Raw genomic sequence first — 27021 nt, 5'->3', positions numbered from 1 at the left:
TAAGTCAAGTTTAATAACGTATATCAACTTGCTTACTAATCTTTTTTGTGGTGGTACATTTGAAATTTAGTTATTTTGAAATACAGTACTTGGCCAGGCACCGTGGCTCATGCCTGTAATCCCAGCACTTTGAGAGGCCAAGGTGGGCAGGTGGATCACCTGAGGTTGGGAGTTCAAGACTCAGCCTGACCAACGTGGAGAAACCCCGGCTCTACTAAAAATACAAACTTAGCCAGGCGTGGTGGTGCATGCCTATAATTCCAGCTACTCGGGAGGCTATGGCAGGAGAATCGATTAAACCCAGGAGGCGGAGGTTACCATGAGCCGAGATCGTGCCATTGCACTCCAGGCTGGGCAACAAGAGCGAAACTCCGTCTCAAAAAAAAAAAGAAAAGAAAAAAAAAAGAAATACATAGTACTTTATAGTTTACTGTAGTCATCCTGCTGTGCAATAGATCTGGAAATCTACTTATCCTTTCTATTTAAAACATTGTACCCTTTGATCAACAACTTCCTATTTCCTTCCCACCACACCCAGCCTCAGGTAAACATTATTCCACTTTCTACTTTTTTGAGTTAGAATTTGTTAGATTTTACATATAAATGAGATCATGCAGTATTTGCCTTTTTGTGTCAGTATTATTTCAGCTAGCATAATTCTTCCAAATTTATCTATATTATTTTAAAGGGCTAGATTTATCCCTTTTATGGCTGAATAGTATTCCATTGTGTATTTATACTTTTTTTTTTTTTTTTTTTTTGAAATGGAGTCTCAGTCTGTCACCCAGGCTGGAGTGCAGTGGCACGATCTTGGCTCACTTCAACCTTCACTCCCAGGTTCAAGCAATTCTCCTGCCTCAGCATCCCAAGTAGCTGGGACTACAGGTGCCCACCACCACGCCCGGCTATTTTTTCTATTTTTTAGTAGAAATGGGGTTTCCCCATTTTGGCCAGGCTGGTCTCAAACTCCTGACCTCAGATGATCCACCCACTTTGGCCTTTCAAAGTGTTGGCATTACAAGTGTGAGCCACTGCGCCCAGCCTAACAATCATTTTTAATAAAAATTAACACATTGAATAATTGAATACATTTTCATTGTTATATATGTGTGTAAATGTATAAAATGGTACATGAAAAAGAAATAAGCCAGAAAAAATATGTTAATATTTGTAATAAAATAGGTAAGTAGTTAATTATTATTTGTAAATGATATCTTTGTTTACTTAGATAACAAAAGAAACTACAAGACTACTTTAATCGTCTATTCAGGTGGGGAGGCAAAATTCTAAGATGGTCGCCAGGATTCCCAATCTGTTGCACACCTGCTGTATAATCCTCTCCTTTGGCGTGTAAAAAAAAAAAAAGTGACTGTGGTGGAAAATCACACATGAAATTAGGTTGCTAATGTATTGACTTTGTGTTCATCAAAAGAGAGATTATCCTGTTTGGGCTAAACTTAATCAGAGGTGCTTTAAAAAGAAAGACACATGGTAGAAAAACACCCCTGCTGGCCTGGAAGTAAGTGACTTCTAGGTGGAGCATATTGTAAGCTGCTCTTGGTGGCCACATGGCAGGAAACATGTTTGTATATTGTCATCATTCCTGCCTCCCACATGTTGCTTCCAATAGGGAGGAAGGGAGGATCCCATGGCAGAGATAAAAAGGGGATCTCCTTCATGCAAGAAATAATCACTTCTCATCTGGGATAGCTTAAGATAAACAGAGGAGACCACAACATGAGCACATCAATGGAAGGAAAAGGGCAATCTGGCTGAAAGGGCTCTCTGGCATGATGAAGCAACAGTTACTAAGTCATAGTGAATGATCAACTTCTGGGATAGCAATAGTCAGCCAAGAAAGCTGAACTCATTCTTATTCTGATTAAATCAGTGTATCTGCACCATTCTGGTGGCCCACTGTTACACTACACATTACAGAAATAACATGGAGACCAGTGAATAACTTCTTAGAATTGAGCTTATCATGAAAAAGCATATCTTATTTGTTTTCACAATTGTAAAACCTCAAAAACATAATGAATTTATTAATAATGAACTTCTCATTTTAGAGGATTCTACTATGCTGTCATATAATATTAAACTTTAAACACTTTAATATTAATATGTCTTGAATGCATAAACAGTATGCAGATAATTTCTCTTAGATTAACACGATAAAAGTAACAATTAGAAAAAACATTTTGAAATGGGATAGAATTCATCAAAATCACATCTTTTCAATGGTTTAGCATAATTGCCGTGCTTTTTGAAATGGCTAGCTTATTAACAAGAAGCAAAGACAGTCTCGGCTTTGTTCAATCATTAAGTTCTTGTCCATTTAAAATCTAAAATTCTGGCTAAAGGATTTAAAGGCTGTATTCTTTTTTCTTTTTTCTTTTTTTTGAGATGGAGTCTTGCTCTGTTACCCAGAGTGGAGTGCAGTGGCACAATCTCGGCTCACTACAACCTACGCCTCTGGGTTCAAGTAATTCTCCTGCCTCAGCCTCCCAAGTAGCTAGGACTACAGGAGCATGCCACCATGCCTGGATAATTTTTGTATTTTCAGTAGAGACGGGATTTCACTATGTTGGCCAGGCTAGTCTCAAACTTCTGACCTCGTGATCCACCCACTTAGGTCTCCCAAAGTGCTGGGATTACAGACATGAGCCACCACGCCCAGCGTAACTTTACTTCTTTTCTTTTCTTTTCTTTTCTTTTCTTTTCTTTTTTTTTTTTTTTTTTTTTGAGTCAGAGTTTCGCTGCTGTTGCCCAGGTTGGGGTGCAATGAAACAATCTCTGCTCACCACAACCTCCGCCTCCCGGGTTCAAGCCATTCTCCTGCATCAGCCTCCCGAATAGCTGGGATTACAGGCATGCATCACCACGCCCGGCTAATTTTATATTTTTAGCAGAGACACGGTTTCTCCATGTTGGTCAGGCTGGTCTCCAACTCCCGACCTAAAGTAATCCACCCGCCTCAGCCTCCCAAAGTGCTAGAATTACAGGCGTGAGCCACCACGCCTGGAGTAACTTTATTTCTTTAAGAAGTCATTTTAGCCGGGCGCGGTGGCTCAAGCCTGTAATCCCAGCACTTTGGGAGGCCGAGACGGTCGGATCATGAAGTCAGGAGATCCAGACCATCCTGGCTAACACGGTGAAACCCCGTCTCTACTAAAAAATACAAAAAACTAGGCGGGCGAGGTGGCGGGCGTCTGTAGTCCCAGCTACTTGGGAGGCTGAGGCAGGAGAATGGCGTGAACCCGGGAAGCGGAGCTTGCGATCCGGCCACTGCACTCCAGTCTGGGCGACAAAGGGAGGCTCCGTCTCAAAAAAAAAAAAAAAAAAGTCATTTTAAATATAAATTTATTAAACTACTTAATAAAAAGAAATGTAATTTCAGGACTTTGAGAGGTCAAGGTGGGCTGATTACTTGATTCCAGGAGTTTGAGAACAGCCTGAGCAACGAAGCGGAAGCCTGTCTCTACCAAAAAACAAAAACAAAAACAAAAAACTAGCCGGGTTTAATGGCATGGGCCTGTAACCCAGCTACTTAAGAGGTTGAAACTAAAGGATTGTCTGAGTTTGAGAGGCTTGAGGCTGCACCTCACTGCCATGATCACACCACTGCAAACCAGCCTGGCTGACAGAGTGAGATGAGACCCTATTTCATTAATTAATTAATTAAAAGGAAAAGAAAGAAGATGCCTGAATGACTTAAGAAAAAAAGCATACAATATGTTCTCTACAAGAGACCAATTTTAGCACTGAGTCAAATAGTCTGTAAGTAACAGAATAAAAAAAAATCTATATTTCATGCAAATAGTAGCCACAATTGGGTGAGGTAGTCATGATTATATTGGACACATTATGCTTTAAGTCAAGTACTAGTATGAGACAAAGATTAATATTATATAATAGTAAAATGGATCAATTTACCAGGAATCTATAACTGTTATATTTATGTGTACAGGTATGTATAACAGGGCTCCAAAATATACAAATATTGACAAAGGTGAAGCAAGAAATATCATAGCAACATAATAGTTGCCGATACTGAGACCCCATTTTCAATAATAGAAAATTCATATAAAAGATTAAGAAAACAGAAAATGTAGATAACATTATAGACTGTAATATTTTGCATACAGAGAAATATCTGAGAGTAGATAATTTATAAAGAAAAAAGTTTATTTGGCTCACATTTCAACAGACTGTACAAGAAGTATGTGCCGGTATCTGTTTCTGGCGTGTTCTCAGGAAGCTTACAATCATAGGGGAAAGCGAAGAGAAACTGGACATATCACATGGTAAGTGATAGAGCAAATGTGAGGTAAAAAAGCCAGGTTCTTTTAACATAGTTTCTCAAAATTATACAGATATTTGTGCATCCCCAATATGGAAAAGCAGTCAGATTGTTGAGTCCTTTATATGCCATGAACTCGACTTTGGCTCTCATTGGAAACCTGAAGGGAAATCACCACAATGAAAATAGAACCCTTAGAGAACTTTAAAGCATAAGACAGAAGATGCCTCTACGTGATAGTAAAATTTAAAAAATCTCAGTCTTCTCAGAAACTACTCCCTTTGGAGGACATCTTCTCAGGTCACATTTTGAGAACTGGCTTTCGCCTTGACCTCTGGACCTCTCATCTGTGGTGTTTGTTGTATTCACTCTCACATACCTGGGGGTTTAGTTATCATCTCATGTCTCTTCATATTCCAAGGCTCTTTCCCTTGCTTCAGACAAGCTATCAAGTCTAGCTTAGAGACAGCAATACCTGTTTTATTAAAAATAAATAACATAAATATTGCTCATATTCCCCAAATAATGTGCTCATTAAAGAGAATGTAATAGAATATTCTAGTAAATTTATCCCCCAATACTAATTTATAACATATATTTCTAAATATTTAGAAAATATTTTCAATTTGTACAGTCCCTTAATTTTACTACCCGGTACTTCTGAACCAAAAATTGGTGGTGGCAACTATGTTTTATGCACTAAATTTCTGCAATTTTCACTAATCTAGAGTGAAAAATGCAGATCTTCTCAGAAATATGGAAAGTTCAGGTAAAAATGAAATATCTTTTAAAAATTCCTTTCTGGCCAGGTGCAGGGGCTCACGCCTGTAATCCCATCACTTTGAGAGGCTGAGGCAGCCGGATCACCTGAGGTCAGGAGTTCGAGACCAGCCTCAACATGGAGAAACCCCGTCTCTGCCAAAAATACAAAATTAGCCGGGTGTGGTGGTTCATGCCTGTAATCCCAGCTACTCGGGAGGCTGAGGCAGGAGAATTGCTTGAACCTGGGAGGTGGAGGTTGTGGTGAGCCAAGATCATGCCATTGCACTCCAGCCTGGGCAACAAGAGTGAAACTCCATCTCAAAAAAAAAAAAAAAAAAAAAAAAATTCCTTTCTACACTTACAAATCCCTGTTTTCAGAAAACAGGTATCTGAAACTCATTTTTGCTAAGCATAAGTCACCAAAACACATTCTACAGAAAAGAGAAATGAAACCTATACAATATAATAGGAATTGTTTAATTAAAATTCTCCTCACCCAGGAAGACCAGGTTTCTGTAGTTCTCTAACATAACATCCCTATATAAATTCTGCTGAGCCGTGTCCAGGCATTGCCACTCCTCCAGAGAGAATTCTATGGTCACATCCCGAAATGTCAGTGATCCCTGAAAAACACACCAAAGATACATATATATTTCCCAAGTGGCCATGGACAGAATTTTTAATTTGACTCAAGGTGAAATGAGAGAGTTAAGAGAACAGGTTCTAACTTATAGGGATGACTGAACGTATGTAATAAAATAATTTTCAACACAGAAATATTCTATAATGTATTCTCAAACTCTGAGAAAAAAAGAATGGCATAAGATCCACAACGCCAGTGTAGATAAGATACTTTTCTGGATAATAAAATATAAAATTAAGGACATGATAACAAACATGTACATTTTTGAGTGCTATTTTTTAAATCATACAAAATAAGTCTTGTACATTTTTCAGATGAAAAAGACATGTTGAGTTAGAAGACACCTCTCAAATTTTATGTGTACAACTAACTGGACATCTTGTTATGCATATTTATTTTAGAAGATCTGGAATAAAGTCTGAGTTTCTGAATTTGACAAGCTCACCAGTAATGCCTGTTTTTGGCCCCAAAAGAATATTTTGTCAAACACTCAGCAAGTGGAGGAGCCTGTGTTTTTCCCAGTTTTTCTGGCCTATAAACAAAGATGAGAGCCCTCATTTTTCACAGATAGATATATGCAAAGAAAATCTAAGAAAGAAAGGCAGGTGCCAGATTAAATGTGATCATTGGTGCACATCAGCTACATAAAGATACTTAATAATGAGGAGAAAAATAATTAACTCTATAGTGAAAAAATGTGTCAGAGAGCTTTTTTTTTTTTTTTTTTTTTTAAAGACAGACTTTCTGTCTTGTCGCCAAGGCTGGGGTGCAGTGGCGGGATCACCACTTACTGCAACCTTCGCCTCCCGGGTTCAAGCGATTCTCCTGCCTCAGCCTCCCGGGTAGCTGGGACTACAGGTGTGTGCCACCGTGCCCAGCTAATTTTTGTATTTTTAGTAGAGACAGGGTTTCACCATCTTGGCCAGGCTGGTCTCAAACTCCTGACCTTATGATCCACCCGCCTCAGCCTCCCAAAGTGCTAGGATTACAGGCATGAGCCACCGTGCCCAGCCAAATGGCACATTTTTCATGTTGCAGATCATAAATTCATCATTAGAGTCCTGCATGGCATATAAAAATCCATGATGTAGAGAATGTAGAGAAGGCTCTGGTATATAGGAAAGAAATTATTTTTCAGAGATTCTTCACTATCATAAAAATTTTAAAAAGTAGTTAAACTCATTAGGGATGAAAAGCACAAGTAGAGAAGTAAAGTTTTGCAAGGACTAAATGCATGGCATTCCAGGAGGCAGAGTGGACACGGCTCTTCAGTTGAAAAATGTTTAGCTGAAAAAAAGCCATTTTTTTTCTCTTTCTCCTCTTTCTCTTGGATTCCTTTTCGGATAAGATTCTCTGGACAAATTACACCTACATCTTGAGAATATGCCTTTAAAGGTGTCACCACTACCTTCTTACTTGCTACCACCACACCCACAGGCAGAAGGACCAAGAGGTGCAGATAAAGTCCATTCATTTCTTTTCTTTATAAGAGAAGAGATTCCAGAACGATGAGCTGCCCTATGGAGTTAAAAATGTTTCTCCTTTCCTGTCCTCAGGTGCCCTCCCCTGTCATAGACATGAGCAATTTTTGCTACATAAATGGAAATATTGGCCACGCTGTCCTGTCCCTACCAAACCCAAACAGAATAGGCCCTGTGACCACCCTTTAGTGAAAAGGTGGAACTTAACTCCCATTAACGTATTTTAAACGTCTCATACTTGATTCTGGCCTCACCTTAAGAGTCACAAGAGGCCCTTAATTATAACAACATGGATGCTTCCAGGACAATAAATAGAACCTGTGGGGAGGGCACAACTGGAGATTTCTGCAAATAGACCATGTAATTTTAATTAGAAGCCTGGGCTCATAACCACTTAGCTAAACATTGCCTTTGAAACGTTAACGAGCTTATAAATCACTTGGTAATTTTGGCCCCACTCTATGTAATGTGATTCTGCAGGTTTTGAAAGGGTCCATAAATGAGTGTTTTAAACAAGTTTCCTGTCAATGCTGATGTTTCTTCCCCTGGGCTCATCATTAGCATTAGTTAGAGAAAGCAGGCACAGCTCAGAGTCCCTTACATTCAGCACTCTTATCACAACACAAATACTTCAGGTACAAATAAAGACAACCAATCTGCATCCTAAAGTATTATATTTTTTTCCTGGCTCTTTAAAGTTTACAAACTAAACAGAAAGCAGCAATGTCTGAATAGGTCTGCATTTGGAAAACAACATGTACACTCGCACTATGCAATGTTTACTAAGTAGGTACTTTGTGCTCAAAGGGATGTTACAGAGCACTGTGCTGGGAATAACACATTATGTGACTTAATCCTCATAACACCCTGGGAGTTGGTACTAGGTGTTTAATAATTCCTAGGATTTAGATATAGGGCCCAACAGTTTTATTTCTTCTTCTGTTTCTCTGTCATTGATTTTTTAAAAATGTATAGAATAAAAGCTAAATGTAGACAGATAAGAGGAATACAGAAGAGTTTAATATAATTTTTTAAAAATTCTAATCTTGTTTATATTTACTTATTTGTGACTTGTGGAGAAACTACTGGATCTGCAGGAATAGAAAACAAGTTAGTAAATGGAATGTCTCTGCAACACTGGTTTTAATAAAACATTTAAAAATTAGCACCCTAAAAAACATACTTTATCTGTTCCATTTACCTTTTTAGTTTCAGAAAATTGTGAGCACCAGCTCTAGAAAGGCAGCAGGATTCACCAGCCAAAACTCCAATCTCTTTTAATCAGTTCTGTGAGGCAAGACTCCAGGGTGGGACCTGACCTGAATAAGACATCCGAAAATGGTGGATCTAAACAGAACTGAGCCAGGGAGGGGACCCTATGTAGAATTCTGTTATCTCTGCTACTAGGCAGGCTTCCAGTTCTGTTTTTCCTAAGCTTACCTAAGAGAAACTTAAATCCCAGAGTTTGTGTAATTTACATTTCTTTTTAGCCACTGTCCTGTCAATCTTATGGCATGTGCTAATAAGAAATTTAAACAAGTCTTTTAAGGTTCCTAGGGCAATTTTATTAAAATATATGTATTCTACCAAGGTAAAAGCATTAACAATTCTTCTGTTCATAAACGTCCCTTCAGGTGATGACACAAGTCACAAGAATATAAAGAAAGTAGTCCAAATAAGGCCCAAGTGTTTCTGCACACATCTGTTTATTGTACCAACCATATGCTGATGTTTAATTCAACCATGTATCCAGTTGCTAGTCTAGACTATAAGTTCCTGGGTGGTAGGGGCCGTAACTGCTTCATCTATTTTTTTAATGGCCATGTGAAATGGAAGCTATTAGTTTATCTGTCTGAGTCTCAGGATCTCCTTCTTGTTTTTCACCCAAGTACCAAGAAACTGGAGAAACTCTCATCTGGTAACCAACCAAAGATATCTCTTGTATGAGGGTAGGAACAAACACAGGATGGCTTGTTTTTCTTACACTGAGACAGAAGCAGAATTAACTACTCATGTCAGCCTAACACAGTTCTGCTCTGGACATCCTCAAATGTCTCAAAGATGTCTAGGTGATTGTGAGAGGGTTTCCAGTGACTCTGGGCTAATGACCCAATGATAAGTCAGGCAGAAGAGACTCAGGCTGATTATAAATAGAAAATGGAACTGCCCTGGTTAAGCTCCAGAATCTAGATCACCTCTCCTGATTTGTTAGCTCTTGGGTAACAGAAATAACAATACTGTACTTCAGTATCACATTTTACAGGTAGGTATAGCTGTGGTCATGGCTCTGGATACTCTGCAGCCTTGATCTCTCACTCCTAAGATGGCTGTTTATACTTACAGATTCTGTCATCAGATTGTATTTATACCTGGAGTCTCTCACATACCTGTAACAGGTCACTGGAGAATATCTGAAAAGCTCAGAGCCACACTCTCAAAGGGAAGATTTAAGATGTCTATGTTGACATCTCGCAATACAGAAAATGTCCTCTGTTGGTTTTCTATACATTCTCGATTTAAAGTCTGGCCCTGTCTTGTAAATCTTGGGCACAGGCCAGACTTTGTGTGCAGATTCCAGGTGAGATCAACCTTGGCTCTGCATCCTTGGGTGTTAGAGCAAGCAGAGATCCCCCTTATAGAGGCTGCTCTGGCACATTCTAAATAATATGTCTACCTAAAAGGAAAAAGCTGAGGAAACATAGATATAAATTGACGGTTTATTTGGGCCAAGCTTGAGGACTGTAACCTGGGAGCAAATATTCAAGTTGCCTGAAATATATACTTGATAAGCAGTGTGATTACAAGTTGATTTGTAAAGGCTAAAAAAGATAGACAGAAAGTGAGTTGATACAAAGTTGTTTTTCAGAAATTTCTATTTATTTACAGGAATAACACTGATTATTGATTGGATATACACCATTAAGTTTTAGGGTACAAGTGTCCAGTGTGGCATTATTAATATGCAGCTACTTGTGGCAATAGTGAATAGCTTCAAAAGACGAATACATAGTTCAAAAAACAGAGGACCAGGTGTGGTGGCTTGTGCCTGTAATCCCAGCACTTTGGGAGGCAGGTGGATCACGTGAGGTCGGGAGTTCAAGATCAGCCTGACAAACATGAAGAAACCCCATCTCTACTAAAATACAAAATTAGCCCAACGTGGTGGTGCATGCCTGTAATCCCAGCTATTTGGGAGGCTGAGGCAGGAGAATCACTTGAACTCGGGAGGCGGGGGTTGTGGTGAGCCAAGTCTGGGCAACAAAAGCGAAATTCTGTCTCAAAAAAAAAAAAAAAAAAAAGAGAGAGAGAGAGAGAGAGAAACAGAATTCTACTCTCATTTTAATATCTCTATAAGTTTGACAACTAAAAGAACTTGCATCTCTCAGAAAGAAAGTTTTTCTTTTTTCTCAAATCTGAAAACCTAGATTCAGACTTTTAGGTCCTGAATGGATGGAGTAGCAGCAGGTGTTCCCTGCACATTTGTGGGCATTTTAACAAGAGGAAGAAAAAGGAAGTAGAGATTCCCATGTGTACATGTCTACTCAATGCACACATGTTACTGTGATTGGGTTTCTGGGTTCCATGGTCTGTGAATCAGTTTCAGGTCTGAAGATAAAGAGTCATTGAAAAAGGTAAAATGGTTGTTTGCTGCCCTGTGAAGTTTGTAGAATTCTCTAAAAGTTACTGTGGAGGATTATAGATACCAAATTGGCAGAATAAGAGGAACGTGGGAAGAAATCCCTATTTAATAAATGGTGCTGGGATAATCACCTAGCACTATGTAGAAAATTGAAACTGGACCCCTTCCTCACATCATATACAAAAATCAACTCAAGATGAATTAAAGCCTTAAAGGTAAAACTTGAAATTATAAGAAACCCTTGAAGATAACCTAGAAAATACCATTTTAGACATGGGAACTAACTAAGATTTTATGATGAAAATACCAAAAGCAATCACAACAACAGTAAAAACTGACAAATGGGACCTAAATAAATATCTTTTTCACAGCAAAGGAAATCATCAACAGAGTAAACATACAACCTACAGAATAAAACAAAATATTTGCAAACTATGCTTTTGACAAAGGTCTAATATCTAGAATCCATAAAAAACTTAAGTTTACATGAAACAAACGACCTCCTTAAAAAGTAAACAAAAGGCAGCCAGGTGTGGTGGCTCATGCCTGTAATCCCAGCACTCTGGGAGGCCAAGGCAGGTGAATCACCTGAGGTCAGGAGTTCGAGACCAGCCTGGTTAACAGGGTGAAACCCAGTCTCTACTAAAAACACAGTTAGGCCAGGCACGGTGGCTCACGCCTGTAATCCCAGCACTTTGGGAGGCCGAGGCGGGCGGATCACGAGGTCAGGAGATTGAGACTATCCTAGCTAAGACCCCGTCTCTACTAAAAATACAAAAAATTAGCCGGGTGTGGTGGCAGGCACCTGTACTCCCAGCTACTTGGGAGGCTGAGGCAGGAGAATGGTGTGACCCGGGTGGCGGAGCTTGCAGTGACCAGAGATCGCGCCACTGCACTCCAGCCTGGGTGACACAGCGAGACTCCGTCTCAAAAATAAATAAATAAAGAATACATAAAATAATAAATAACTAATAAATAAATACACAATTAGCTGGGCGTGGTGGTGGGCACCTATAATCTCAGCTTCTCAGGAGGCTGAGGCAGGAGAATCTCTTGAACCCGGGAGGCGGAGGTTGCGGTGCTCTGAGATTGTGCCATTGCACTCCAGCCTGGGCAACAAGAGTGAAATTCCATCTCAAAAACAAAACAAAACAAAACAAAAACCTAGTAGACAAAAGGCTAGGAGTGGTGGCTCACACCTGTAATCCCAGCATCTTGGGAGGCCAAGGAGGGAAGATCACTTGAGGTCAGGAGTTTGAGACCAGCCTGGCCAACATGGTTAAACCTCATCTCTACTAAAAATTTAAAAATTAGCTGGGTGTGGTGGCAGGCACCTGTAATTCCATCCACTCAGGAGGCTGAGGCAGGAGAATCATTTGAACCCAGGAGGCAAAGATTGCAGTGTGCTCAGATTATGCCACTGCACTTTAGCCTGGGTGACAGAGTGAGGCTTTGTCTCAATTTAAAAAAAAAAAAGTAAACAAAAAACATGAACAAACATCTTTCAAAATAAGATATATATGTGGCTAACAAGCCTATGAAAAAAATACTCATCACTACAGAAAAGCAAAGAAAAACCACAGTGAGATACCATCTCATATCAGTCAAAATGGCTGTGATTACAAAGTCAAAAAATAACAGATGCTGGCAAAGTTTCAGAGAAAAGGGTATGTGCTGCTCCTGGGAGGGTAAACTAGTTCAACCATTGTGAAAAGTAGTGTGGCAATTCCTCACAGAACTAAAAACAGAATTGCCAATTTGACCTAGCAACCTCATAATTGGGTATATACCCAAAGAAGCATAAATTATTCTGTCATAAAGACACGTGCACATGCATGTTCATTGCAGCAGTATTCACAATAGCAAAGACATGGAATCAACCTAAATGCCTATCAATGGTAAACTGGATAAAGAAAATATGGTATGGTAAGGTGTGGTGGCTCATGCTTGTAGTTCCAACACTCTGGGAGGCTGAGGCAGGTAAACTACCTGAGCTCAGGAGTTCAAGACCAGCCTAAACAACATGACAAAACCCTATCTCAACAAAAAATACAAGAAGAAAAATTAGCTGGGCTTGGTGGCACACACCTGTAGTCCCAGCTGCTTGGGGGCTGAGGTAGACGAATTGCTTGAGCCGGGGAAGTTGAGGCTGCAGTAAGCCGAGATCACGCCACTATACTCCAGCCTGGGTGACAGAGTGAGACCCAGTCTCCAAAAATAAGTAAAATAAAACAAAAGATTTAATAGAAACAAAATATGGTACATAAACATCATGGAATACTGTGTTGCCATAAAAAGCGAACAAGATTATGTCATTTGCAGCAACATGGATGGAGCTGGAGACCATTATCCTTAGAAAACTAGTGCAGAAAGAGAAAATCAAATGCATGTTCTCATTTATTAGTATATAATAAGAACACTAGGACACAAAAAGGGGAACAACAGACACCCTTCTAGTTAAGGGTGGAAGACAAAGAGGATCAGAAAAATAATACCTGTGCTTAATACCTCAGTGACAAAATAATCTGCACACCAACCCCCCGACACAATTTCCCCTGTATAACAAACCTGCACATGTACTCCTGAATCAAAAATAAAAGTTAAAACAAAAAAACTCTATGGGCGGAAGAGAGTGCAATGCAGGTGGAAGGACTGGTTTGTGCTACAGATAGTGGCCCAGGTGTGGCTCTACTCTGATTAATTTTTGGGTTCATGCTGGCTGATGAGATTATGAACAGGTTGTCTAGAACCCCACGTTGGTGGAAAAAAACAGGTTGCAGCTGCAGCTTCAGTGTCTGGGGGTTGGGATACGCCAGGAGACTTGTAGACACTTGAGTGAGATTTGGCAGGAAACACTAGGATCAAAAATGCCGTAGTGAAATTCCTGAGGGTGGTACATAGTTCTAAGAGGGGTGTGAATAAGGTAGTGGATATGCTTGTAAGAAGGTGGGAATCCTGTGATGGCAGCAGTGGAAAAAGGTGGTCTGTTCGCATGTTCTCACTCATAGATGGGAATTGAACAATGAGAACACTTGGACACAGGGTGGGGAACATAGGTGGAGTGGGGAGAGTGGGGAGGGATAGCATTAGGAGAAATACCTAATGTAAATGATGAGTTAATGGGTGCAGCACACCAACATGGCACATGTATACATACGTAACAAACTTGCACGTTGTGCACATGTATCCTAGAACTTAAATAAAAAAAGAAAGAAAGAAAGAAAAAGATGGTTTGTTATCAGAACTTTTTTCCTGTAAGTTTTTATCCTCTCTCACCCTGGGTGGAGACCTGAAATCACAGGGTAATGGGCAGTGTGACGGCCTGTGTAGAGAAAAGCAGAGCATCCCATTCCCAGACACGCAGAGATCCATTCCAGACCAGGCCTCTGTGATATCTCTCAGCTGGAACCAAATTTGTAGAGTTTGCTAAACACCAAGCCATTCTCCAACACCAACTCATTGTCTGACATTTGAATTCTGACACCACCCAGAGTCAGCACAGACCCTGACTCAGGGCTCAGTCTCACAACATTGTTCTTACTGAAGAAGCCAGTCACAAACCCCATGGGCCCATTTCTGCTTCTGAGCTACTGGTTAAAAACTGGAGACTCTCATAACCCTCCTCAAATTCAATAATTTTATAGAGCTATTCACGGAACTCAGGAAAACACTGTAGTTACATTTATCAGTTTATTAGAAAAGATAAAATCCAGGAAAAGTCAAATGGAAGAAATGTATAGAACAAAGAAAAGAGGTGGGGAGGCCGGGCATGGTGACTCATGCCTGTAATCCCAACACTTTGGGAGGCTGAGGTGGGCCACCACCTGAGGTTGGGAGTTCAAGACTGGCCTGAACAACAGGGAGAAACCCCGTCTCTACTAAAAATACAAAAAAAATTAGCTGGGCGTGGTGGCGCATGCCCATAATCCCAGCTATTCAGGAGGCTGAGGCAGGAGAATCGCTTGAACCCAGGAAGTGGAGGTTGCAGTGAGCCAAGATTGTGCCACTGCACTCAAGCCTGGGCAACAAGAGTGAAACTCTGTCTCCAAAAAAAAAAAAAAGAAAAAGAAAGAAAGAACAGAGGTGACGAAAGATAAAGCACATAGATAATCCTGGTAAATAGCTGTGATTAATAAAATTCTCTGGCCGGGCGCGGTGGCTCAAGCCTGTAATCCCAGCACTTTGGGAGGCCGAGACAGGCGGATCACGAGGTCAGGAAATCGAGACCATGCTGGCTAACACGGTGAAACCCCATCTCTACTAAAAAATACAAAAACCTAGCCGGGCGAGGTGGCGGGCGCCTGTAGTCCCAGCTACTAGGGAGGCTGAGGCAGGAGAATGGCATGAACCCGGGAGGCAGAGCTTGCTGTGAGCTGAGATCCGGCCACTGCACTCCAGCCTGGGCGACAGAGCGAGACTCCGTCTCTAAATAAATAAATAAATAAATAAATAAAATAAAATAAAATAAAATTCTCCATCCTTTGTGTGCTCCAGGAACAGTATCTGGAAAGAAACATCCTTCCCATAGTGACTCAGATGGTGCTCTCTTTTCTTACCTATCACACAGCCAGACACAGACTCTGCACATTGTCTCCTTTTTCTCATTAAAAAAATAAATAAATAAATCGGACTGGGCGCGGTAGCTCACACCTGTAATCCCAGCACTTTGGGAAGCCAAGACGGGCAGATCAAAAGGTAAGGAGTTCGAGACCAGCCTGGCCAATATGGTGAAACATGGTCTCTATGAAAAATACAAAAATTAGCCAGGCGTGGCGGTAGGCGCCTGTAGTCCCAGCTCCTTGGGAGCCTGAGGCAGAGTAGCGTGAACCCAGAAGGTGGAAGTTGCCGTGAGCTAAGATCATGCCATGCACTCCAGCCTGGGCGACAGAGCGAGACTCCATCTCAAAAAAAAATAATAAAAACAAATAAATAAATCAACTGAATTTGTTTTCAGTGGCCAACTTGAAATATTTCTTTTTTTTTTTTTTTTTTTTTGAGACGAAGTCTCGGCTCTGTGCCCCAGGCTGGAGTGCAGTGGCGCTCTCTCGGCTCACTGCAAGCTCCGCCTCCCGGGTTCCCGCCATTCTCCTGCCTCAGCCTCCCGAGTAGCTGGGACTACAGGCGCCCGCCACCGCGCCCGGCTAGTTTTTTGTATTTTTTAGTAGAGATGGGGTTTCACCGTGTTAGTCAGGATGGTCTCGATCTCCTGACCTCGTGATCCGCCCGTCTCGGCCTCCCAAAGTGCTGGGATTACAGGCTTGAGCCACCGCGCCCGGCCTTGAAATATTTCTTAATCAAACATTACTTAAGTTTATTTCCTTTCAACAGGCTTCTGAACTTTAAGACAGTTTCACTCTTGTTGCTCAGACTGGAGTGCAATGGCGCGATCTAGGCTCACCGCAACCTCCGTCTCCCAGGTTCAAGAGATTTTTCTGCCTCAGCCCCACGTGTAGCTAGGATTGTAAGCATGTGCCACCAGGTCTGGCTAATTTTTGTATTTTTAGTAGAGATGGGGCTTCTCCATGTTGGTCAGGCTAGTCTTGAACTTCCGACCTCTGGTGATCCGCCTGCCTTGGCCTCCCAAAGTGCTGGGATTAGAGTCGTGAGCCATCGCACCTGGACTTTTTTTTTTTTTTTTTAAATATGAGACGGAGTCTCACTCTGTTGCCCAGGATGCTGTGCAGGGGCACAATCTCGGCTCACAGCAACCTCTGCCTCCCGGGTTCAAGCGATTATCTGTCTCAGCCTCCTGAGAAGTTGGGATTACAGGCATCTGCCACCACTCCCGGCTAATTTTTGTATTTTTATTAGAGACAGAGTTTCACCATATTGGCCAGGCTAGTCTAGAACTCCTGACCTCGTGATTCATCCGCCTCGGCCTCCGGAAGTGCTGGGATTACAGGTGTAAACTACTGTGCCAGGCCTGATAATCTACTTTTTAAAAAATTTAATTCGGCCGGGCACGGTGGCTCATGCCTGTAATCCCAGCTACTTGGGAGGCTGAGGCAGGAGAATCGTTTGAATCTGGGAGGCGGAGGTTGCGTTGAGCCAAGATCACGCCACTGCACTCCAGCCTGGGCAACAACAGCGAAACTCCGTCTCAAAAAAGGAAAGAAAAAAATATTAATAATTCAAGCGCATTTTTTTCTTGTAAATTACTACACTGGGAAAACAAAATTCAGGCTTAACCAACTATAAACTACAATTAATCTCTGATTATATAAACGGGAAATTTCCATCTTGATTGTACAAATTAAGAAACTATGCAACTGTACATAACCCATTACTCAATTTGGATTTCTTCATTATGCCTCCCAGGTTCACGCCATTCTCCTGCCTCAGCCTCCCAAGTAGCTGGGACTACAGGCACCCACCACCATGCCCGGCTAATTTTTTTTGTATTTTTAATAGAGACGGGTTTTCACCGTGTTAGCCAGGATGGTCTCAATCTCCTGACATCGTGATCCACCCGCCTCAGCCTCCCAAAGTGCTAGGATTACAGGCTTGAGCCACCGCGCCTGGCCACAATAATGGATTTTTTAAAAATTCTCAGATAATTCCCTCATGCTTTTTACAGACAATTTTATTCTTCACCACAGGCTATTTTTTGGTTGTTTTTCTTTTTCTTTTTTTAATTAAAAAAAAAAAATTTTTTTTTTACCGTTGGTTCATTTTGCCTGACATCATACAATATGTATTATTTTATTTCAAGCTTGTCTTATCTGGCAAGTTTATGAGATATATCTAGAGAGTGTGATTTAGTAGTTCATTTTTTTCTATGGCTGGATGATATTCTCTTGTGTGAATGAGATACAATTTGTTCATCTATTTTTCTGGAGATGGATATTTAGTTTGTTCCCTGTTTTAAGCTATATGACCAAAAAGGCCTGTAAACATTCTTATACAGATACTTTTTGGTATATAATTAAATTCCTTTATTAGCATTTAAGTGACACCTCTTCACATTTCTTAGTGGTTTCTCTGGGGATTACTATATGCATCTATAACCTATCATGATCTACCTAGAGTTTATACTGTACTATTTTAATAAATGTAAAATATGAAAACCTTGCTGTTCAAGAGTTTCAATTACCACTTTTTATTCATATATTTTACATCTACACATTATATGTCTCACAATACTGTGTTATAATTTTTCCTTAAATAGTCATAAGTCTTACAGAGAAATTGGGAGTAAATGGTATTTATAAATATTTGGAGGCAGATACTTTGGGGCTATCTAAATACACTATTTCTCCTTTAAATTTCACCCACAATTTTTGCATTTTTAAGTACATCTTGTCTACAGTAATTATTACTGTGGTATCTTTGTGGTGATTTTCTATTTTGCATTATCTGTCTACATTGATTAGAACTTGGAATTTTGTAAAACACTTTTTTTCTCTTTTTTTCTTATTTGTTTTTTTCTCTATATGGATTCATGAATTTTTTTTATTCTCTAGGTTTTTAATCCAATGCTATGAATATGTATTGTGTTTTTCACATTTTTCCAGCTTGGACTCGTGGGAAGTCTTTCAGGTTGATTTTCTCTGACATGGTTGCTTCTGCTGTTTATAAACCACTTTTAAACTTTCTGACTTCACAATACTCCACCTTAATTTGGATTTTCCACTCCAGTGCTAGAATTGTCTATTATTACAAGTAGTCTTGCTTTTTTAAATTAAAGAATAGTACTTAGAAACCATGATAGGAGAGCTAGGTGTGCCCATTAATACTTGGGTGTCACTGCTTCTGCAACCTCTCAGCAAACAGAGTTTGGAAAGGTACATATTAATATTGACACCTGTATGAACACATCTCTCTCTTTCTCTCTCAAGAGATATGTTATGAGACATGCATTTATCTAAATATTCTCAGCTCCAGTATAGAATTATCTTTTTTTTCAACTTCAGTTAGAAGCAGGCACTAATTATATTACATATATATACTAACATATAGAGTGCTTTTAAAAATTGCTAATCTAGGCCAGGCGCAGTGGCTCACGCCTGTAATCCCAGCACTTTGGGAGGCCGAGGCAGGACGATCACAAGGTCAGGAGATAGATACCATCCTGGCCAACATGGTGAAACCCTGTCTCTACTAAAAGTGCAAAAATTAGCTTGGTGTGGTGGCACGTGTCTGTAATCCCAGCTACTCGGGGGCTGAGGCAGGAGAATCACTTGAACCAGGGAGTCAGAGGTTACAGTGAGCCGAGATTGTGCCACTGCACTCCAGCCTGGTAACAGAGCGAGACTCCATCTAATAAATAAATAAATAAATAAATAAATAATTACTAATCTATATGCTTATAGACAAGCAATACCTACCGGAACACAATGTTTGTGTTCAGTTCTTGAGTCTTGCAGTATTTAATGAAAATACTATTATTCTACGTGATTTACACCAAGTCCTTTTATTCCAATGTTTTTCAATAGGGTTAGGTGATACATTTCTAACAAGGTTAAACTCTTCTTTTTACTGCCTGCATTTTATCTGAATTTTCCCCAAATCCTTGTTGCTTATAATTTGCAGAGAGGAACATTTATTCTTTGTGATATACAGTTCCATAGGTTTTGAAAATTGTCTAGGGTCACATAGCCATCTTCACAGTACCACAAAAAACTGTTTCATTGCCCCCAAAATTATCTGATGCTTCCTATTCGTAGTTAACTCTACCCTCATCTATTCTTTGGCAATCAGTGATTATTCTCTTTTTATTCTTCTTTTGTAGGGAGGTCTTTCTATGTTGCCCAGGTTGGTGTCAAAATCCTGGGCTCAAACACTCCTCTCACCTCAGCCTCCCAAAGCGCTGAGACTATACGCTTGAGCCATCAAGCGTGGCCTGATTATTATCAATCCCTACAATTTTATTTTCTACAATGTCATGTAATTGGATTATATAATTTGTAGCCTTTCAGATTTTACTTTCTTCACTTAAAGAAATGCATTTGTGACTCATCTATACTGTGATGTCAACCAATAGTTTTTGTTTGTTTGTTTTTTATTGACAACTAGGATTCTATTGTATGGATGCCCCGCTTTGTTTATTCATTCACCTGTTGAGAAGCATCAGGTTTACATCTAGCTTTTTGCAATTACAAATAAAGTGAGCAGTAGATATCTACAAAAAGATTTCATTTCAACATTAGTTTTCAGTTTGCTTTAGTAATGACCTAGTAGTGGGATGTCGTGGTAACATAATAAGTGTATGTTCAACTTTATAATAAGCCACTAAAGTGTTTTCCAAAGTAACAGTATCATTTCATATTTCTAGTTCTAGTTAACCCAAATTTTCTTCCGTACTGTCTGAAATTTGTCTTTTTATGATTGCTATTATCATAACTGTGTGCGATTTCATTGTTATTCATGCTTTATTTTTTTCCATTTCTGTTGGGAAACCCGAATTATACAATCAGTGCAGAAAGAAATGTATAAAATGCTTACACATTAGCCTTGGATTCTGGAAACTGACTTTCAGAAACCTGCTTTGCAATTAGAGTTTTACAAACATTAAAAAAAATTATAGTTTATTATCTGTGGTTTTCTTTTTCTTTTCTTTTCTTCTCTTTCTTTTTCTGAGACAAGGTCTTGCTCTGCTGCCCAGACTGGAGTGCAGTGGCACAATCTCAGCTCACTGCAACATCCGCCTTTCGAGTTCAAGCGATTCTTGTGCCTCAGCCTACCAAGAACCTGAGATTACAGGCAAATGCCACCATGCCCAGCTAATTTTTGTATTTTCAGCAGAAACAGGGTTTTTCATGCTGGCTAGGCTGGTCTCAAACTCCTAACCTCAAGTGATCCATCTGCTTTGAATTTCATTTTCTTTCTTTCTTTTGAGAGAGATTCTGTCTCACCCAGACAGGAATGCAGTGGCATGCCTGCAGCTCACTGCAGCCTCAACCATCTGGGCCCAAGCAGTTTTTTTCACCTCAGCCTTCTGAGTAGCTGGGACCACACTCATGTGCCACCATGCTCAGTTAATTTATTATTATTATTTTTAGAGGTGAGGTCACACTATGTAGCCCAGGCTGGTCTCAAACTCCTGAGCTAAAGTAATCCTCCCACCTCAGCGTCCCAAAGTGCTGGAATTACAGATAGAAGTCATCACATCCACATTGAGGTTTTATTTTTTATATCAAAACATGAAAAACAGCATTGATATCCATTAATAGAATTCAAGAAAATGTTATGCATATTTAAAAAGTAATTTCGCCGGGCGCAGGTGGCTCACGCCTGTAATCCCAGCACTTTGGGAGGCCGAGGCGGGAGGATCACGAGGTCAAGAGATCGAGACCATCCTGGCCAACATGGCAAAACCCTGTCTCTACTAAAAATACAAAAATTAGCTGGGCGTGGTGGCTTACACCTGTAGTCCCAGCTACTCAGGAGGCTGAGGCAGGAGAATCACTTGAACCCGGGAGGCAGAGGTTGCAGTGAGCCGAGATCGCACCACTGCACTCTAGCCTGAAGACAGAGCAAGACTCTGTCTCCAAAAAAAAAAAAAAAAGAAAAGTAATTTCAAAAGCAAATACTAAAATTGAAAACAAATTGAAATAAATAAAAATAACTAAATATTATATTGATAATATGACCAGAAAGAGAGACATTTAGTTTTCCTGGCTTTATTTATTTAATTTCTTTATTTTCTTTCCTTATTTATTTTTGAGATGGAGTTTCACTCTTGTTGCCCAGACTTGAGTGCAATGGCACAATCTCGGCTCACTGCAACCTCCAGCTACTGGGTTCAAATGATTCTCCTGCCTCAGCATCCCCAGTGGCTGGGATACCAGGCATGCGCCACCATGCCTGGCTAATTTTGTATTTTTAGTAGACACGGGATTTCTTCATGTTGGTCAGGCTGGTCTCGAACTCCCAACCTCAAGTGATCTGCCCACCTTGGCCTCCCAAAGTGCTGGGATTACAGGTGTGAGCCACCACACCCAGCCTGAATTTATTTATTTATGTACATTTTATTTTGCTTTAAGTTCTGAGATACATGTGCAAAACCTGCAGGTTTGTTACATAGGTAAATGTGTGCCATGGTGGTTTGCTGCATTTATTCACCCATCACCTCAGTATTAAGCCCCACATTAATTAGCTATTTGTCCTGATGCTGTCCCTCCCCTTGACCCTCTGACAGGCCCAGGTATATGTTGCTCCTCTTTCTGTGTCCATGTGTTCTCCTTGTTCAGCTCTCACATCTGAGTCAGAAATGTAATGTTTGGTTTCCTGTTCCTGTGTTAGTTTGCTGAGGATGATGGCTTCCGGCTTCATTCATCTTCCTGCAAAGGACGTGATCTCATTCTTTTTGTTATGGCTGCATAGTATTCCATGGTGTACATGTACCAGATTTTCTTTATCCAGCCTATCATTGATGGGCATTTGGGTTGGTTCCATGTCTTTACTATTGTGAATAGTACTGTAATAAACATAAGCGTGCATGTATCTTTATATTCCTTTGAGTATATACCCAGTAAAGGGATTGCTAGATCAAATGACATTTCTGGTTCTAGATCCTTGAGGAATTGCCACACTGTCTTCCACAATGGTTTAACTAATTTATATTTCCACCAACAGTGTAAAAGCATTCCTGTATCTCCACAGCCTCAGCAGAATCTGTTGTTTCTTCACTTTTTAATAATCACCAATCTGACTGACATGAGATGGTATCTCATTGTAGTTTTGATCTGCATTTCTCTTATGATCAGTAATATTGAGCTTTTTTCCGTAATATTTCATCAGTAATATTGAGTTTGTTGGCTGAAAGGATGTCTTCTTTAGAGAAGTGTCTATTCATGTCCTTTGCCCACTTTTTGATGGGATTGTTTGGTTTTTTTTTGTAAATTTGTTTAAGTTTCTTGTAAATTCTAGATATTAGACTGTTGTCAGATGGGTAGATTGCAAAAATTTTCTTCCATTCTATAGATTGCCTGTTCACTCTGATGATAGTTTCTTTTGCTGTGCAGAAGTTCTTTTGTTTAACTAGATCTCTTTGTAAATTTTTGCTTTACTTACAATCGCTTTCAGCCATTTCATTATAAAATCTTCGCCCATGCTTATGTCCTCAATGGTATTGCCTAGATTTTCTTCTAGAGTTTTTATGATTTTGGGTTTTACATTTAAGCCTTTAATTCATCTTGAGTTAATTTTTGTATAAGGTGTAGGAGAGGGGTCCAGTTTCAGTTCTCTGCATATGGCTAGCCAGTTTTTCAGCATCGTTTATTAAATAGGGAATATTTTCCCCATTGCTTGTTTCTGTCAGGTTTGTCAAATATCAGATGGTTGTAGATATGTGTTCTTATTTCTGAGATCTCTATTCTGTTTCATTGGTCAATGTGTCTGTTTTTGTACCAGTACCATGCTGTTTTGGTTACTGTAGCCTTGTTGTATAGTTTGAGGTCAAGTAGCATGATGCCTTCAGCTTTGTTCTTTTCACTTAGAATTTTCTTGGCTATGCAGGCTCTTTTTTGGTTCCATATGAATTTTAAAGTAGTTTTTTCTAGTTCTGTGAAGAATCTCAGTGGTAGTTTGATGGGAATAGCATTGAATGTATAAATTACTTTGGGCAATATGGACATTTTCATGATATTGATTCTTCCTATCCATGAGGATGAAATGTTTTTCCATTTGTTTGTATCCTGTCTTATTTCCTTGAGCAGTGGTGTATAGCTGTTTTTGAGGAGGTCCTTCACATCCCTTGTTAGCTGTATTCCTAGGTATTTTATTCTCTTTGTAGCAATTGTGAATGAGAATTCATGCATGATTTCACAATCTGCTTGTTTATTGTTGGTGTATAAAAATACTTGTAATTTTTACACATTGATTTTGTATCCAGAGACTTTGTTGAAGTTGCTTATCAACTTAAGGAGTTTCGGGGCTGAGACAATGGGTTTTTCTAGTTACAGCATCATATCATCTGCAGAGACAATTTAACTTCCTCTCTTCCTATTTGAACACCCTTTCTTTCTTTCTCTTGCCTGATTTTCCTGGCCAGAACTTCAAATACTATGTTGAACAGGAGTGGTGAGAGAGAGCATTTTGTCTTGTGCTGATTTTCCAGAATGCTTCCAGGTTTTGCCTATTCAATATGATATTGGCTCTAGATTTGTTATAAATAGCTCTTATTATTTTGAGGTATGCTTTTTCAATACCTAGTTTATTGAGAGTTATTAACATGAAGGGATGTTGAATTTTATTTTTTGTTTGTTTGTTTTTTTGAGACAGAGTCTCACTCTGTTGCCCAGGCTGGAGTGTAGTGGCACAGTCTTGGCTCACTGCAACCTCTGCTTTTTGGATTCAAGCAATTCTCCTGCCTCAGCCTCCCCAGTAACTGGGATTACAGGCACCCACCACCACGCCAGGCTAATTTTTGTATTTTTAGTAGAAATTGGGTTTCACCATGTTGGTCAGGCTGGTCTCAAACTCCTGACCTCGTGATCCACCTGCCCCAGCCTTCCAAAGTGCTGAGATTACAGGCGAGAGCCACCACGCCCAGACAAGGAAAGCTGAATTCCATTGAGGACTTTATAATTATTATTATTACTATTATTGTCAGTTGAGAGAGAGTCTCGCTCTGTCACCCAGGCTGGAGTGCAGTGGCATAATCTCAGCTCAGCACAACCTCCACTTCCTAGGTTCAAACAATTCTCCTGCCTCAGCCTCCTGAGTAGCTGCAATTACAGGCACGCACCACTATGTCCGGGTAATTTTTTGTATTTTTAGTAGAGACAAGGTTTCACCATATTGGTCAGGCTGGTCTCGAACTCCTGACCTCACGATTCACCCACCTCAGGCTCCCAAAGTGCTGGGATTACAGGTGTGAGCCACCGCCCTGCCCTTATTGAAGACTTTTACTGCATCTGTTGAGATAACCTTGTGGTTTTTGTCATTGGTTCTGTTTATGTGATAGCTTACATTTATTGATTTGTGTATGTTAAATGAGCTTTGCATACCAGTGATGAAGGTGACTTGTTTTTGGTGGATAACTTCTTGATGTGCTGCTGGATTTGGTTTGCCAGTATTTTATTGAGGGTATTCATATCAATGTTCTTCAGAGATATTGGTCTGAAGTTTTCTTTTTTTGTTGCATCTCTGACCAGGTTTCCGTGTCAGGATGATGCTGGCCTCATAAAATGAGTAGGGAGGAGTCTATTCTTTTAAATTGTTTGGAATAGTTTCAGAAGAAATGGTACCAGTAGTATAGGAGTTATTAAGCGATTATTTTAGGCAGTTAACAAGGGTAAAAAAGTTCTCAGTGAAATTTTTCTCTAATAGAAAGCACCCCAAAACCATTTCTTTTCTAACATAAAGCAGCCTGAAAAGTCAAGCTGCAAGCATAAATAAGCAAGCTGAAAGTCTGCATAGATGAATGCTGGCAGCTGTACTAAAAGCCAGGACCACCCAGTATGGCAATACCCTCTTCCTTTTCTTTGTCCCCAGTGTGCAGTTGTACTGGAGCCAGCCAGGTAGAGGCAACATTTGCCTAATAAAAGATTTGGATGGGAAGGCCAGTTTTTTGCAAGCTGTGTAAATGGTACACCTGGCCAAATGTAATATGTAAGTCAATCACCCCCTTCTCAAGCCTTTCTAAAAAATCAGTTGCATCCTGTTCCAAACCTGGAAACTTCTTGGGCGCTCCACTTTCTCTGCATAAGGAAGCTGTCTTTCTCCCGCTCTTCTTTCTTTTATCTATTAAACTTTCTGCTCTTAAAACCCACTCCGTGTGTGTGTTCGTGTCATTACTCTTCTCAGCATGAGATAATCAACCCTGGGTATTTACCCCAGACAACGATGCTGCTTCAACAGCTCCTCTTTTTACCGCTGGTAGAATTCGGCTGTTAGTCCATCTGGTCCTGGGCTTTTTTGGTTGTGTTTTTGGTTGGTAGGCTATTTATTACTGCCTAAATTTCAGAACTTGATTGGTCTGTTCAAGGATTCAACTTTCCTGGTTTAGCCTTGGGAGGGTGTTATGTGTCCAGAAATTGATTCATTTTTTTCTAGATTTTTTGGTGTATTTGCATAGAGGTGTTTATGACAATCTCTGTTAGTAGTTTGTACTTTTGTGGGGTTGCTGGTGATGTCCCATTTATCATTTTTTATTGTGTCTATTTGATTCTTCTCTCTTTTCTTTTTTATTACTCTAGCGGTGTTGTAGCAGGACAGGTCACAGACAAAACCCCTCAGACACCTAGTTAAAGAAGGAAGGGCTTTATTCGACCGGAAGCTTTGGCAAGACTCACATCTCCAAAACTGAGCTCCCTGGGTGAGCAATTCCTGTCCCTTTTAAGAGCTTATAACTCTAAGGGAGTCCGTGTGAGAGGATCCTGATTGTGTGAGAGGGTTGTGATGGATTGAGCAAGCAAGGGTACATGACTGCAGGCTGCATGCACCAGTAATCAGAATGGAACAGAACAGGACAGGGATTTTCACAATGCTTTTCCATACAATGCCTGTAATCTATAGATAACATAACTGGTTAGGTCAGGGGTTGATCTTTAACCAGGCCCAGGGCACAGCGCCAGGCTGTCTGCCTCTGGATTTCATTTCTGCCTTTTAGTTTTTACTTCTTCTTCCTTTGGAGGCAGAAATCGGGCATAAGACCTTATGAGGGGTGGTCACCTCCTTTAGTGTATGTATTTTATTAATTTCTTAAAAAAAAAAAAAAAAAAAGGCCAGGCACGTTGGCTCACGCCTGTAATCCCAGCACTTTGGGAGGGTGAGGTGGGCGGATCACAAGGTCAGGAGATTGAGACCATCCTGGCTAACATGGTGAAACCCTGTCTCTACTAAAAGTACAAAAAATTAGCCAGGCATGGTGGTGGATGCCTGTAGTCCCAGCTACTGGGGAGGCTGAGGCAGGAGAATGGCTTGAACCTGGGAGGCGGGGGTTGCAATGAACTAACATGGTGCCACTGCACTCCAGCCTGGGCAAAAGAGTGAGACTACATCTCAAGAAACAAAACAAAACAAAAACAAAAACGAAAAACAGATTCTTGGCCAGGCACGGTGGTTCATGCCTGTAATCCCAGCACTTTTGGAGGCCAAAGTGGGTGGATCACGAGGTCAGGAGTTTGAGACCAGCCTAACCAACCTGGTGATCCCCCATCTCTACTAAAAACATAAAAATTAGGGCCAGGCGCAGTGGCTCACGCCTGTAATTCCAATACTTTGGGAGGCCGAGGTGGGCTGATCA

General features: G+C 40.3%; 2 protein-coding genes across 4 annotated transcripts in view; one reads left to right on the top strand and one right to left on the bottom strand.

Annotated features, from left to right (window-relative positions):
- Nucleotides 1-27021, top strand: part of LOC103234288 (uncharacterized) — a 104688-nt gene that overhangs the window by 24413 nt on the left and 53254 nt on the right. The window contains exons 4-5 of one of the 3 annotated variants that reach the window (XM_073016716.1): nt 11480-11553; nt 12076-12088. The exons of the other annotated variants lie outside the window; for them this stretch is intronic. Coding sequence (XP_072872817.1) covers nt 11480-11553; nt 12076-12088 — 87 coding nt within the window. Of the gene's footprint in view, nt 1-11479; nt 11554-12075; nt 12089-27021 lie in introns of those variants that run through there. 3 annotated transcript variants of the gene reach the window in all.
- LOC103234287 (zinc finger protein 724-like) lies at nt 1883-7182 on the bottom strand. Its single transcript, XM_073017208.1, has 5 exons — nt 7081-7182; nt 5562-5688; nt 4683-4778; nt 3183-3324; nt 1883-1925 (listed from the first exon to the last, which is right to left on the bottom strand). The coding sequence occupies exons 1-5, from the start codon at nt 7180-7182 to the stop codon at nt 1883-1885; spliced, it is 510 nt and encodes a 169-aa protein (XP_072873309.1).

Source organism: Chlorocebus sabaeus, chromosome 6, assembly GCF_047675955.1.
Source record: "Chlorocebus sabaeus isolate Y175 chromosome 6, mChlSab1.0.hap1, whole genome shotgun sequence".
NCBI classification, from domain to species: Eukaryota; Metazoa; Chordata; class Mammalia; order Primates; family Cercopithecidae; genus Chlorocebus; species Chlorocebus sabaeus.
Note: the sequence above shows the minus strand (reverse complement) of the source record. Positions and strands in the feature narration are given on the sequence as shown.

Bases quoted from the DNA above. Each gene is read 5' to 3' on its own strand.
- LOC103234287 (XM_073017208.1), bottom strand. From the start codon at position 7,182: ATGAATGGACTTTATCTGCACCTCTTGGTCCTTCTGCCTGTGGGTGTG. The intron at 4,779-5,561 runs GTGAGGAGAATT...TTAATAAAACAG, and splicing joins CAGAAACCTGGTCTTCCTGG to GTATTGCTGTCTCTAAGCTA. The intron at 3,325-4,682 runs GTATGTGAGAGT...TTTTTTTTTGAG, and splicing joins GATGATAACTAAACCCCCAG to ACGGAGCCTCCCTTTGTCGC.